The sequence below is a fragment of the Monodon monoceros genome, unplaced genomic scaffold (assembly GCF_005190385.1).
Source record: "Monodon monoceros isolate NGI ecotype Baffin Bay Population unplaced genomic scaffold, NGI_Narwhal_1 Super_Scaffold_9, whole genome shotgun sequence".
Taxonomy (NCBI): Eukaryota; Metazoa; Chordata; class Mammalia; order Artiodactyla; family Monodontidae; genus Monodon; species Monodon monoceros.
In genome coordinates this window covers 8,630,967-8,644,962 of record NW_021703786.1, presented here as the reverse complement: position 1 = coordinate 8,644,962, position 13,996 = coordinate 8,630,967, and the positions used below count along the sequence as shown (strand labels likewise).

Below are 13,996 nucleotides of genomic sequence, written 5' to 3'. Positions count from 1 at the left end.
TAGGATTAATCTGCTTACAATCACATATGAACCAATATATTTTGATGTCAAATATTCACAATCAACAGGTTAAAAATCCCCTACAGACAAAAATCTTTAGCTGTTTCAGGAATAAAATAGTTACTATGAGCTCTTCTTCTCCTACTGCTATGACTGTGTGGGTTTCAGTTAAGATGCTGAGCCAAACATTTTAAGTCAGTGGGCTACTCAAAAAAAGGAATCATATACTCTGACTCTAATTGCTAAAATGGAATGCTGGATTATGAAAATGAATTTTCTAACTTATCAACAAGTTATAAGGGGATAACTTTTAAAGAAAAAGCACCTCAGGTTATCTACATGAACTATAAAGCAAGCAAACTGAAATTTTCTTATTAAAAAGGGTGTTTCTTACTGAAAAGGGCCCATCCTCATACTTAAATTTCCCATGGGTACATCAGAAATTCTTTCACTCACCAGAAAGACCTGGTTGGCACTTTCACTGAGAGTTGAGTCATCTGGGCTGTCAACAGGTGTCTGACGTGTAAACTTTGAATCAAACTGACTCACATCCTCTTCAGATTGCTTTATAAAAAACAAAATGATTAGAAAATGGTGAACAGACTACATTATACATATCAAATGCATTACATACATTAGAGAAGGCTCTAGATAGACCTCTTTTCTCAGGGTTTGACTGTAATAAAGTAGCAAAATAGCCTTAGCAGGCACAGATTGAAAAATAAGTACAGGTGAAAAGGTCAAACTATATCTTTAGTACACAGTTATCATTCCTATTAAAAATCTGGGGCTTCTCTGGTGGCACAGTGGTTGAGAGTCCGCCTGCCGATGCAGGGGACATGGGTTCGTGCCCCGGTCCGGGAAGATCCCACGTGCCGCGGAGTGGCTGGGCCCGTGAGCCATGGCCACTGAGCCTGCGCATCCGGAGCCTGTGCTCCGCAGCAGGAGAGGCCACAACAGTGAGAGGCCCGCGTACCGCAAAAAAAAAAAAAAAAAAAAAAAATCTGAATATCTTCCCTTCTCACAAAGCTTCAGTGTGGCTAGCCCACTGGCGAAATCCCTTTTTAGAGACAATTTGCACAGTTGGCAAATTTGTAATAAACTTGAAGCAGAGTTTAAACACAAAGCACATAATATGCTCTAGTTGAAGTTTCTTCCCATACCTTATTTCATTCCTTTAAATTTCTCAAGGAGCAAAAGTAATATTCTACTCTGCATGAGTATATTTTCTTGTGGAGGAATATTATCACCCAGATCTAACCACCAGATCTGTTTCTTTAATTTCTTCTCTCTGTTACAACATCAGACCATGTGGTTGTGTCAAAAGAACCCAGCAACCGAGACTTCCCTGGCAGTCCAGTTAAGACTCCATGCTTCCACTGCAGGGGGCACAGGTTCCATCCCCAGTCGGGGAACTAAGATCCCGCATGCTGCGCGGCCCAAAAAAACAACTCAAGAACCTACACAAAGAAGCACCCAGTGTCTAAAGATGGGAAAAACTGAACATCAATAAAAATAACTGCAATGAATTGAAACACAAATATGTTAAACAGCATGAGTTCATAATTATACTAAAAAAAAAATCACACAATTCATTGGCCAATTTTGGAAGTTAGGGAACTAATTCATTATTTTGCAAACTGGGAAAGAAACATTTATCCTGCCTTTCCTGTATAAACTGCACCTCAGGTAACCAAACAACTGATACAAGAGTATCTTTTTACAGAACAATTCCACCTAATAAATAAAGAATGAATAACAATATTAGAGTAAGACAATTTTGCAAACCCCTAATGAAATCTTGGAACTACGCTATAGATTCTCAACCTTGGCTCTACTGACATTTTGGGCCTGATGATTCTTGTTGTAGGATGTTGTCCTGTGCATTATAGGATGTTTAGCAGCATTTCTGGCCTCTATCCCCTAAGTACCAGTGGCACTCCTCCCTAAGTTGTGACAACTTGTCTCTGACATTGCCAAATCAACCCTGGCTGAGAACCACTGATATAGGCAATAATCAATGACCACTAACTTTTTTTTTTTTCTTTTTTTGGCGGTACACAGGCCTCTCACCTGCGTACCATGTTGTGAGAGGTACTATGCCATGACATAGATCATCTAAATGTTATGGCCTCTCCTGTTGCGGAGCACAGGCTCCGGACGCGCAGGCTCAGCGGCCATGGCTCACGGGCCCAGCTGCTCCGCAGCATGTGGGATCTTCCCGGACCGGGGCACGAACCCATGTCCCCTGCATCGGCAGGCGGACTCTTAACCACTGCGCCACCAGGGAAGCCCCCACTAACATTTTTTTTTTAAATGTAAGTACATATTATATCTTCTGATCGAAATATATAGTACCAAAAGTTTAATCTGAATCAGATCTAAACTAAACCTAAACTACCAGTTTCCAGAAATACAAGGAACAGATGAACATGGCTGAGGACAACATGGGGTTAAAATCAGCAAAATCAATGTGAGGACCCCTACAGGACAAACGGTCCAGTTTCTTCAATAAGTCCTCAAAGGAGGAATTGAGAGAGGATATCTATAGATGGAGAGACCTAAGAGACACAGTAACCAAACTATATAGGTCTTGATTGAATCCTTACTGAAACAAACCAACAGGAAAAAAAAGAAACAATTGGGGAAACTGTCAGCTTTTTAGTTGTGATGATAGCACGGTGGTTATGTTTACATTTAAACAAGATGACTTAATAATGTTTGAAGCTGGATAGTTGGTATATGAGGGTTAATTATCCTTACAGTTATATATATTGAAATTTTAAAGCAAGTCACCTTGTGCTCCAGGACCAAATCATCATCATCATTATCCTACTCCTTCTCCTCCACCATCATCTCAAGAAATAGAAAAAGAAACTACCTTTTCTCAAATTTTGAGATGGGAAAAAGACAAGAACTAATACGCTAACTCATTTACTCATAAGCATATTATGGTTTGAAGTATGTCCCTCCAACAGTCATATAATGAATGAAGTTCTAACCCCCAGTACCTCAGAATGTGACCTTGTTTGGAATGAAGGCCATTACAGATGTAATTAGTTAAGATAAGGTCATACTGGAGTAGGGAGGGATCCTAACCCAATATGACTGGTGTCCTTACAAAAAAGGGAAAATGTGGACACAGATCTACACACAAGGAGAATGCCACATGAACATGAAGGCAGAGATAGGATGATGTTCCTACAAGCCAAGGAATGCCAAAGATTGCCAGCAAACCACCAAAAGCTAGGGGAAAGGCATGAAACAGTCTCTCAGAGCCTTCAAAAGTAACCAACCCTGCCAACACCTTGATCCCGAACTTCTAGCCTCTAGAACTGTGACATAATAAATTTCTGTTTAAGCCACCTAGTTTGTGATACTTTGTTATAGAAAAGCAAATTCAAAATAGGGTTGGGTTAAGCAAAACAAAACAAAGCAAATAAACACAAAAGTCCTAAGTACTTGAGATATTTAATCATCTTAGGCAACCAACTTTAAACTAGTTAATATAGCCATCAATTGCTGCTGGCAGTAGTTCCTGAAAAGACTGCACAGAGGGACTTCCCTGGTGGCGCAGTGGGTAGGACTCTGCACTCCCAATGCAGGGGACCTGGGTTTGATCCCTGGTCAGGGAACTAGATCCCACATGCATGCCCCCACTAAGAGTTCTCATGCCACAACTAAGGAGATGCCTGCCGCAACTAAGGAGCCCGCCTCCTGCAACTAAGACCCGGTGCAACCAAATAAATTAATTAAAAAAAAAAACTGCACAGAATAAAGATTCTGAAGAGAGGATAGACCAAAGTTTTTGAACTATTAATAAATATAAAATGTTTCTGAATGGTCCGATATTTTCTTATTGTAAAAAAGTACCAGGTCCCTCAGATTATATGCTTTCATGAATACATACCAACAGAGGTTTAAAGGGGGGCTCTACCTTCCGAGCCAGCAGTTCTTCCCAGTTAATATGTCTGAAGAATGGATGAGCCTGGGGAAGAACAAAACAAAAGAGCAGGAAGAAAGGTTAAGGGGAACAGACTTCACTGGACTGACTAATCAGCCTATTTGAAGTTACCAATCACAAAATAAGCTATACTTATAAGCAACTACATATAACCTCCACAAATACATAAAATAGCATTATCTTCCCCACAAACCACCAAACATGCCAATCCCTACTTGAACTTCTCCAGCGTCCCCAGGACCAGCTCCAAGACGAGAAGCAGCATTTCTTTTCAGCAGCTTTAGGGAGGAAAAGAAACACACTGATGAACCTTACCTAGTCAAATTGATTATTTTTCTTTATAGAATTTGCATGTCTATTTTGCCTTGCAAATGTACGATTTATTAATTACTTCTAAATATCGTTTGGGAATAAAAAGAAAATCTTTAAACAAACAAATTTGTCCTTTGCCTGCAAAAACTGTAGGCTTTTTTGTCAACACCTGTGTATGATTCTGTAGTCAAAATGTATATTCAGTTCTATCTATTTAAATCCTGGTAGTTGAAGCTTATGGTTTGAGTGCCTATTTTAGAACCCTACCTTTTTAAGCAGATCTCTGGCTTCTTGTGTGAGGTAGGGAGGCAAATTGAGTTTACATTTGAGGATTTTGTCAATTGTTTTCTTTCTATTCTCCCCAGTGAACGGGGGCTAAGAGTAGAAGAGAGTGAGAAAAATCAGCATAGAAAAAATCAAATTTTAAATAACAGAATTATTCATTTCCTGAATTAGTCAGTTACACATAGAGATCAGAAATGTATTTTGTGATATGGGATGACTGCTAAAGACCTGTAGTTTTTGAGCAACGGCACAGAGAAAATAGCAACGTCCTGGAAGCAACTGGGTTGCCACCATTAACTTGGTGTGATAATGGGTGAGCCATTTGATTTTATGCTTCACTTTCTCCATTTCTAAAATAAGGGCAGTATCTGTTTTACCTCTGTTTCACAGGACCACAGGCCATGACATAGATCATCTAAATGAAAATATTTATAAAAGTACAGAGGCCCATAATACTACTAATGAAGCATCAGTAGTGTTAGATTTTTTTAAAATAACTTAATTGGTAACATTTTCAAAAAGCACAGAAAAGATCTCTTGCTGTAATGACTTAATAACTACTCAGCACAGACCATAACACATGCAACTTTTAACTGTGCACCTACTGCTCCAGTCAGCATGTCATACATTAATGCTCCCAGACTCCACCAATCCACAGCACGATTGTGGCCACTTCTCATCAAGATTTCAGGGGCCCTACAAGGAGAAAAATAATATGCCTAAAACATTCACTATTTGCCTATCATCTGAATTAAAAATTTTAAAACAATATACAGAACCAAGTGTTGCTACAGAAAATTTAGCACACTATTATTTAAACCAGGTAAAAGTTAGCTATTATCCCCAAACCAGTAATATTTCTTTGAACATGCAGCTCACATGTATTCTATTGTTCCACAAAATGTGTGTGTGACTGTTCCATCATGAATAGATTCTTTGCATAGTCCAAAATCTGTTAGTTTCACATGACCTACAATGAAAGATTATAGATGGTTATTCTGAGAATTCTATGTGCAATATTTGAATGTATCATACAAGACAATAACCTATCCTTCCATTTTACTTTTTCTGCCTTAAATTTATTTTTTGAGACATCAAGAGCTAGCAAGGTTCCATCCATAAATGGGATGCTAAATAACCCTTTAAGGGTAGGGCAAAATTATCTTTGCCGGGACTTCCCTGGTGGCCAGTGGTTAAGAATCCGCCTGCCAATGCAGGAGACATGGGTTCAAGCCCTGGTCCGGGAAGATCCCACGTGCTGCGGAGCAACTAAGCCCGTGCACCACGACTACTGAGCCTGTGCTCTAGAGCCCACGAGCCACAACTACTGAGCCCGCATGCCACAACTACTGAAGCCCATGTGCCTAGAGCCCATGCTCCGCAACAATAGAAGCCACCGCGATGAGAAGCCCGCACACCGCAACGAAGGGTAGCCCCCGCTTGCTGCAACTAGAGAAAGACCGTGCGCAGCAACGAACACCCAAAGCAGCCAAACTAAAAAAAATTACCTTTGCCAATGATATAATCTATCTAGTAAAGGTAAAAGAAAGATGAGAAAAAGGTGAAAAACAGCTTGTCTAAGGCTCTAGCTTTACCTATACCAAGAATCCTTTACCATCCTGAGCAAGTAAGTCCTGGGAAAACTTGATGAAGTCTGGATTACGTACACAGACCATAAAAAAGATCTTCTGCATGTTAAACAAAGGTGTGACACTGTACTTCAAACATAGCTTTTATCACCATGAACTGTGACCTGACAGTTCTTAAAACAGACTTAGTCACTATAACAAGTTAGCTTATTCTGCCAATGCAGTTTGGAAAAAGAAATGAAATTGCTGTATGGCATGGAACCATCATCTTTGATCCAGAAAGTGAAAAACTCATCACCTTGGGGCTTCCCTGGTGGCGCAGTGGTTGAGAGTCCGCCTGCCGATGCAGGAGACACAGGTTCGTGTCCCAGTCTGGGAAGATCCCACATGCCGCGGAGCGGCTGCGCCTGTGAGCCATGGCCGCTGAGCCTGCGCGTCCGGAGCTTGTGCTCCGCAACGCGAGAGGCCACAACAGTGAGAGGCCCGCGTAAAAAAAGAAAAAAAAAAAGAAAAAACAAAACAAAACAAAAAAACTCATCACCTTACACAAAGAACATCTCAGTTCAAGTTTAGCTTTAATGAACTGTCATTAGCTATCCAGTGGTTCAGCAACCCCAGGGACCCTACTGTTCCAAGTTTATTTCGAGAAAAGAAAAGGCAATGGACTATTAACTCAAATGTAGGTATGTATTTTACTCTGACACAGAAGAAGAAATATGACCTTTATTTTCACAGAGCCACCTGATACACTCAGGTTATGCATCAAAGAAATTAACTAGTCACTTCCCTATTCTATCCCTTGCCTTAGAATTCACAATCAGAATCTAAATTTGTGGCAGTGGGGGCAGAACTGGGAGAGAGAGATACATAGATACCTGTAATGTATGTGGTTAAGTACATTTCCCCCCAAAAAAAGGGGAAAAGAAAGGAAAGCAAGAAACCCCCCACTATCTGAAACATTTATTCTGGCATCAGTTGTCCATAAACCATTTTCTGGACAAGAATTTAAAACCATTAACTACCTATTGCATCATTCGATAGACATCTAAGGATCAGCAGCTGCCACCAGCCCCCAGATACCCGAGTTGGTTGGTTGCTCCTTTGGGATGTGAGTGAATTGCCAAGTCTAGCCAGCCCAGATTACTCTCACATAAGTTGAACTGTGTGTAGCAGCATGCAGTAATGATCAAGGCTCACTTTGCCGTAGCTATAGCTGCACAGAATATTAGTCTGTCTGATTTTTATGTCTGTTGTTGTTGCAGACAGCAAGAATAAACTGATGCCTACTAAATATTTTACCTCCAAAGTTATATCAGATATTTTGGTTCAATTCTAATCCTTTCCTTTTTTATCACATTAATAAAATTTACCATAAAAATATTGCTTCTAATACTTATGCATTTCATCAGTAAAGAAAACTCAATTTATAAAGTTAAGATTCACTTTCCAATTTAAGGAACCAACCAAAATTAGTATTTGGACTGGCTTCTGGCTCACCACACTTTATGTAAGGATTACAAAAGAATGACAAGCTATAAAGAGTAAGGATTAAACTAGAAAAGGTAGTTGTGGCCAGTTATCCTCAATTCTCTTTAATCTCATCAATCATAAGTACAAGTATCATGATGCTATAAGTCCTGAGGGAGCAATGTATAATAACTGACGCATAAATATGGGGCTTTGAAAATGACCATGACCTGTGTGGGAAGATTTTAAGATGATTATTTACTATAGAATTGTTTACAGTATATCTCCACCTTGGTGATTAAGCATGATATTCTCCGGCTTCAGGTCTCTGTAGATGATCCCCTTTTGATGTAAATGCCCCAAAGCCATGGAGATTTCTGCCAAGTAAAAGCTGGAAACAAAAGTGATTTAATAAAATTAAAAAGAGTAATCTACTCAAAGCAGTTTATGTATGGAGCAAAATTCCTTGAAAGAAATAGACATGCACCAAAGACCAAATTAGTGGGAGTGGGGGTGGGTATGGGGAAAAGAGATGGCATAGGATGCTGCCAAAAGGCATTGGAAACATTTACGTTTCACTCGTTTAGTGAAACCATAAAATGTTTTATTTCATCATTAGAACATATTGCTAAAATTGCAAAGAAGTCCAGAATATGCCAAACTGTCACTGGTCGTGTTTTGTTCTGTCTATGTAGGAACTAGGCCAATAGTCATTCAGATCAAAGCAAATTTCTCCCACCCACCCCCAATTTTTAAATCCCATAGGAAATAGGAACTTTGTTATTCTCAGAGATCAAGTCTTAGTTTCAAAAATACCTTATAACCTGACCCTTAGAAGCCCACGCATCCCTTACTTAATACAGCTGCATATTTATATACAGCTCATGCCCACAGTATCTGCCCTCCCTCTTGCCAGCCAGCCCACAACTATAAACTGTGTGACACTCAAATTTATCTACCTCAAAAGAATAAAGGGCTGAGTCAACCCTGTCTGGATTCGAAAAGCACAAGGCACTGCAATACTGGCTGCATAACAATGTTGCAATCCTGCAGATTACTCCAGGATGGAGAGGGTGTGTCCTAGAGGACTGAGGCAGTTTCACAGCCAGCAGGACCACAAACACAGCCTCCAACATGGCTCAGAGAGCCTCCTCCAAAAAGGGCACTTCATCCCTAAGGCTCTTAAATGCAGCTTCTGTGTTAGAAAAGGCCTGAAATTAAACAATGGAATGCAGTTTGGTAATTAAGGTAGAAAAAACATTTAAGTGTTTTCTATTCAATTAATGTGTAGGATAAACTGATTTATTGTTACCCAATACTGTCATCTCACAAAAGGGTGTGTATATTTTTAATTTGAAGCAGATGCCATCTTAAGAAATATGAGGGTAGATCCCATCCTGGCCATTGAATCAATCCACAGATGATATGTGCAGGCTTATCACCTCCCTAAGACTGCACCTTGGGAACTGGAAAGTCTACAAAAAAAGAGGAGATGATTTCTGATACTTTCCATTGCTCCACACATAAAGTTTTACTGGAAAACCACATTCACCCAGAGCCAAGGCAGGCAGCTTACCAATTCAAGGAAAGAAAGCCCCAGTGAGAATGGTTCTGTTAGGAACTGGTGTGAAGAACGTTCCACCCAAAGCCTGGGGGCAAAGGAATGATGTGACCTCCAATGGCTGCCAAGTCCCAAAGCTGCTTCTCCTCCCTCTTAGAGTCCTGAGTGACCAACTGGCTCCAGAACAATTTACTGAATCATCTGGCTGCCCACAGTGGGAACAGGACTTTGCTTTTAATTATATGAATTATTACCTGAATCCATACAACCACAAAAATTTCACTTACCAGGCTGTGTCTTCCATAAATATTCCTTCTCTTTCTAACTGCATAAATAATTCTCCTCCTGTAAAGAAAAGAAAAAGACATTAGAAACAAAGCAATCTTTTTTTTCCCAACAATCCATTCTAATGAGAGGGTTTGTGCTTTCCTTTCAGCCATAATTAAAAGACATCAACCCTTTAAAAATAAAAAACAGATCCTAAACATTACAGGTTTAAAACTAAGTCCTCAGTATTCCATTTTTAGCAGTGTTCTTAGTCTTATGTGAAATATACAAGTTTTGGAATTCTAGGTTTTACATCTATAAACTTCAAAATATTTATAGATTCCAGACCTGCGGTTAAAAAAAAAATCTTGATTAAAGCTTCTCTAACATTTTACCGGCATTTAGAAAAATGTTAGTATGTAATTAAACCATCCTTGCAAATTAGTGAATGCCCATATTCCACATTTTCAGAACTCTTAAACTGGATGAATTTGGCAATGTCCTTGTAAATAGTATGGCACTGTTTGAATATCAAAATAAACAATGATAATAAAGTGTGATATCCTACTGAAAAATCTTAGAATCCATGAATCCACAATGATGTAAATCAGTGAATAGATAAATGGAAAGCTCTTCGTTACAGCAGAATGCCAAATAATAAATGAAGAAGCCATGATGGAGTAAGAAAAATCACTTGGCAGTCATCATAGTTAATTGTTTCAGGCAAGAATCAATGGATGCTAAAACTGTATGTGAAAGTTTGATGAAAGATGAGATATTTAAATAATTTCAAAGTATCTCCTCAAGATACTTACTAATTACAAAAGGAAAATTTCACCAGAAAAAAAAAACTGGCAGACATCACCTTATACATATGATCAAAGTTAACATCAACAGTAATGGAACAAAGATACAAATATCATGTACCTCTTGCTCTGATACACAGAGAAGGATACAATGTCACTTCGATGGTCCTCCCCAAAATGCATAACCTGAATCTAATCCTGAGGAAACACCATATAAGCCCAAACTGATACATTCTACAAAGTAACTAAACTGTACTTTTCAAAAATGTCAAGGTCATGAAAGACAAAGAAAGACTGAGGAACTGTTCCAGATTAAAGGAAACTGAGAGAGATTATTGTATTAATGTTAATTTCCTATTTTGATAATTTTAGTACAGTTATGTAAGATACTGTCTTTAATTTCAGAAAAATATACATTGAAGCATTTAGGGGTAAAGGGAAATCATGTCTGTGACACTCTCTTAAAGAGTTCAGGAAAAAAATTATGAACATATATACACATATGTGTGTGTATATACACATCTATATACACACACGTACATATACAGAGAGGGAGAGAAAGAGAATGATGAAACAAAACAATGTGGTAAAATGATAACACTTGGGGAATCTAGGTGAAGAGTACTTGGGAATTCTTTGTCCTGTTCTTAGAACGTTTTTGCGGAAATCTGAAACTATGTTAAAATAAATGTACAAGAAAAAAACAACCGTCACAAAAAAGTGACTAAATTCTGCAAATTTCTGTTCCATGTTACAGGCTCCTGTGAAATCTGTTTTTCAGAAAACTCAAGTGTGTTTGCTGGAAATAGATACCTGTGATCTTGAAATGCTATGGGGTACCACAAATTCCTAGGAGGGGGTAAGCCCTGGAAAAGGTGGGTGATTTCCAATGTAAACTGCAAAATCTATCAATAAGACTACATTAAACAAAAAACTCTTCTGTTTAAAGATGCAATACCAAAAATACTCATTACCTTAAACAACACTCTAAGTTTTCCATGTCAGTTTACAAAAAAATAAATCAGTGGTTTATTTGAATTATATGATCTTACCCAAGCGTAGTCAATTTGATGGCTATCAATTAGCTATTTGCTCCTTTAATTGATTACAATGGGATTAAGATAAAATATTACAGATGGGGAAAAAGACTTAACCTTTAAAGTTTCCTTCACATTTGTCTGCAAAAAGAAACATTTCGTCACATCTGAATTCCTTATGTCAATGTATTTGTCAATTTTAGGAACTATTTGGTCACATTGGGAAAAAGCATTTTTCTATTGGAAAATAATGTTTTGACCAAGTTTCTGGAGCTAATGCAAATAATTACACCAAGCTATGTACTGACCGCTGAGATACTCAAGGATGAGGTAGAGTTTTCCACCAGTCTGAAAGGCATAAATTAAATCCACAATGAAGGGATGCTTTACTTCCTCCAGAATATTCCGTTCTGCTTTTGTATGAGCTGTATCTTTAGCATTTCTTACTATCATTGCCTAAAGGAAAAGAGATGATCTATAAGAACAAAGTAGTAGACATTTTTATCCTATAGTAACTGGAAAATCTATTTTGTGCTTTTCTTGCCAACATTAAACTATTAATCATAGTTCCCACTGGAGACTGAGATGGGGTAATGGAAGACATTCACTTCTTATATACATCTGCACTGTTTGGATTTTTTGTAGTAAACATGTAAATGAAAACCTAAATAATCTGTTTTAATGTAAACAGATCAAATTTATTCATATATTCACTAACTGTTGAATGTCTACTATTTTATAGGCTCTTAACAAGAAAGCAGAACCAACAGAAGGAGTCTCTAGCCCACAGGAGCCCAAAGTCCCAGGGAAGAGAGATGAGTCAATGGAGCTAAGCACAAGGTGCCATGGGAGCTACATCTGACCTGGCAAGAAGACTTCCTGGAGGTGGAGATACCTAAGCTGTATCATAAAAAGTTATTAAGATGAAATGTAGAGGGTATTAAAAAAAAAAAAAAAAGGCATTCCCAGTGCAAAAGAGGCTTGACAGGATGGGACACGTCTTGAGGATCTAAAAGTAGTTCAGTATGGTTAGAAGTGGTTAGGACATGTTTTAGGCTGGACATATAGGAAATGGAAGGCCTGGGCATCTAGGCAAAGGCATTTGAATCTTCTTTTAGAGGCAGAGGAGAAATGCTGAGGTAAGGTAAGTGAATAACCTTTGGCTTTAAGAAAGACAGTTCTAGTAGCAGTGTGAAGTTTTAGGGAAGAAACGACACCAGTTAGAAGGCTAGTAAACTAAGCAAGAAGTAAAACCTGTAACTAAGAAAATGAAAGTGGGGAAAAAAAGGGTAAAAGTGCATCATTAGCACTCGCTGACTAAGGAGATATGAGAAGAAATGATGATACCATGGTTTCTGTGTAAGTAATGGTGTCATTCAATAACAGGAAATGGAAACAAAGAAAAAAGTTTTGGGAAAATGATATATTGCTTTGGACATGCTAAGTCTTAAATTCTAAGTTCTTGTACACCTCTAGTAACATGAAAAAGCCTATATACGTGGCCATTGGTTGCAATATTATTTGTAAAAGTGAAACATTAGAAACAACCTAAATGTCCATGCATAGGATACTGCATGAAAACCCTGTGTAAAAAAACTGTAAAAAGAATGAGGAACATCTCTGAAAGCAAGGTGCAAAAGAGCATATATGGCACAGCAGTAACACAGTATGCTACCTTTTGTGTAACAGTGGAAATAAGAATATATATAATAGGTACATGCTTATATCTGCAATAATGAGCACACCTAAATTAAGCCAAAAGCTAATGATACAGGGAATTCCCTGGCGGTCCAGTGGTTAGGACTCGGCACTATCACTGACAAGGGCCCAGGTCCGATCCCTGGTTGGGGAACTAAGATCCCGCATGCCATGTGGCGTGTCCAAAAAAATAACAATAACATAAAACATCCCAACAAGAAACCTATTTAAAAAAAAAAAAAAAGCTAATGATAGTGGAAAGGCAGGAAAGGGAATGGGACCTCTGAGTAAAACCTGAAGGGTTTTATCATTCATTTCTTTTCTTACCTAAATCAAATATCATTATTGTGATTATTAAATTCTGAACCATGTTAATGTTTTATACATTTCAAAAATAAAATTACATCTGGATGGGGGAAGGAAATAAAATTGAATACAACAGAAATACATAAATTTAATTGACTATTACTTTGATAATTTTACCACAAAAGGAAAAAAATATTTAAATAACTTTACATTGAACATTCTTAGTGACATATATGTAAGCATTAAAAAAATTGCCAAAAAATCTTAAACCACACTTAGTAGGTTTATAGCTACTCATAGTATTGGTATTATAATTCTCAAACTATTATGCATGTATTGTACAACTAAGCAAATGAGTAAATGTACTGATGTTGTTACCAGGCTTTTCTCACTGTGGAAAAACAGAGATGCAAATGTAGGCTGAGGAAAGAAGAACCCTACGGAATTGGACTGAAATTAGGAATATCAATATGTAGCCATGATTTAAAACAAAAACAAAACTTCCTAGCTCTGTGTACTGAAAGAGCCAGGAACAATGAGACTTCAGTAGCAAAAAGTATAGCTTGGCACCCAGATCTTGGTTTCTCTACGAAAAAAAAACAGGGTTCCATGGAGAATAAGACAGTTCTAGGCCAGGGTCAGGGAAAGTGCAAGGTAAACCTGGAGCACGCTATTATACAGAAAGTAAGGAACTACTCAAAAAC

General features: G+C 38.1%; 2 protein-coding genes across 8 annotated transcripts in view; one reads left to right on the top strand and one right to left on the bottom strand.

Annotated features, from left to right (window-relative positions):
* Positions 1-12,915, top strand: part of RNFT1 (ring finger protein, transmembrane 1) — a 34,077-nt gene extending 21,162 nt beyond the window's left edge. Inside the window, exons 9-10 of one of the 3 annotated variants that reach the window (XM_029211269.1) lie at positions 11,009-11,110; positions 12,031-12,915. In XM_029211269.1, coding sequence (XP_029067102.1) covers positions 11,009-11,104 — 96 coding nt within the window. In that variant the 3' untranslated portion in view covers positions 11,105-11,110; positions 12,031-12,915. Of the gene's footprint in view, positions 1-11,008; positions 11,127-11,491; positions 11,513-12,030 lie in introns of those variants that run through there. The other 2 variants (XM_029211268.1, XM_029211270.1) reach the window with 2 other exon arrangements.
* RPS6KB1 (ribosomal protein S6 kinase B1) overlaps positions 1-13,996 on the bottom strand; it is a 38,942-nt gene that overhangs the window by 7,536 nt on the left and 17,410 nt on the right. For 2 of the 5 annotated variants that reach the window (XM_029211263.1, XM_029211264.1), the window contains exons 5-13: positions 11,597-11,744; positions 9,466-9,523; positions 7,908-8,008; positions 5,441-5,531; positions 5,167-5,257; positions 4,544-4,651; positions 4,180-4,242; positions 3,911-3,988; positions 457-564 (exon numbers count right to left, since the gene is read on the bottom strand). In XM_029211263.1, the coding sequence (XP_029067096.1) occupies positions 457-564; positions 3,911-3,988; positions 4,180-4,242; positions 4,544-4,651; positions 5,167-5,257; positions 5,441-5,531; positions 7,908-8,008; positions 9,466-9,523; positions 11,597-11,744 (846 nt within the window). Of the gene's footprint in view, positions 1-456; positions 565-3,910; positions 3,989-4,179; positions 4,243-4,543; positions 4,652-5,162; positions 5,258-5,440; positions 5,532-7,907; positions 8,009-9,465; positions 9,524-11,596; positions 11,745-13,996 lie in introns of all 5 variants that reach the window. The other 3 variants (XR_003791884.1, XR_003791883.1, XM_029211265.1) reach the window with 3 other exon arrangements.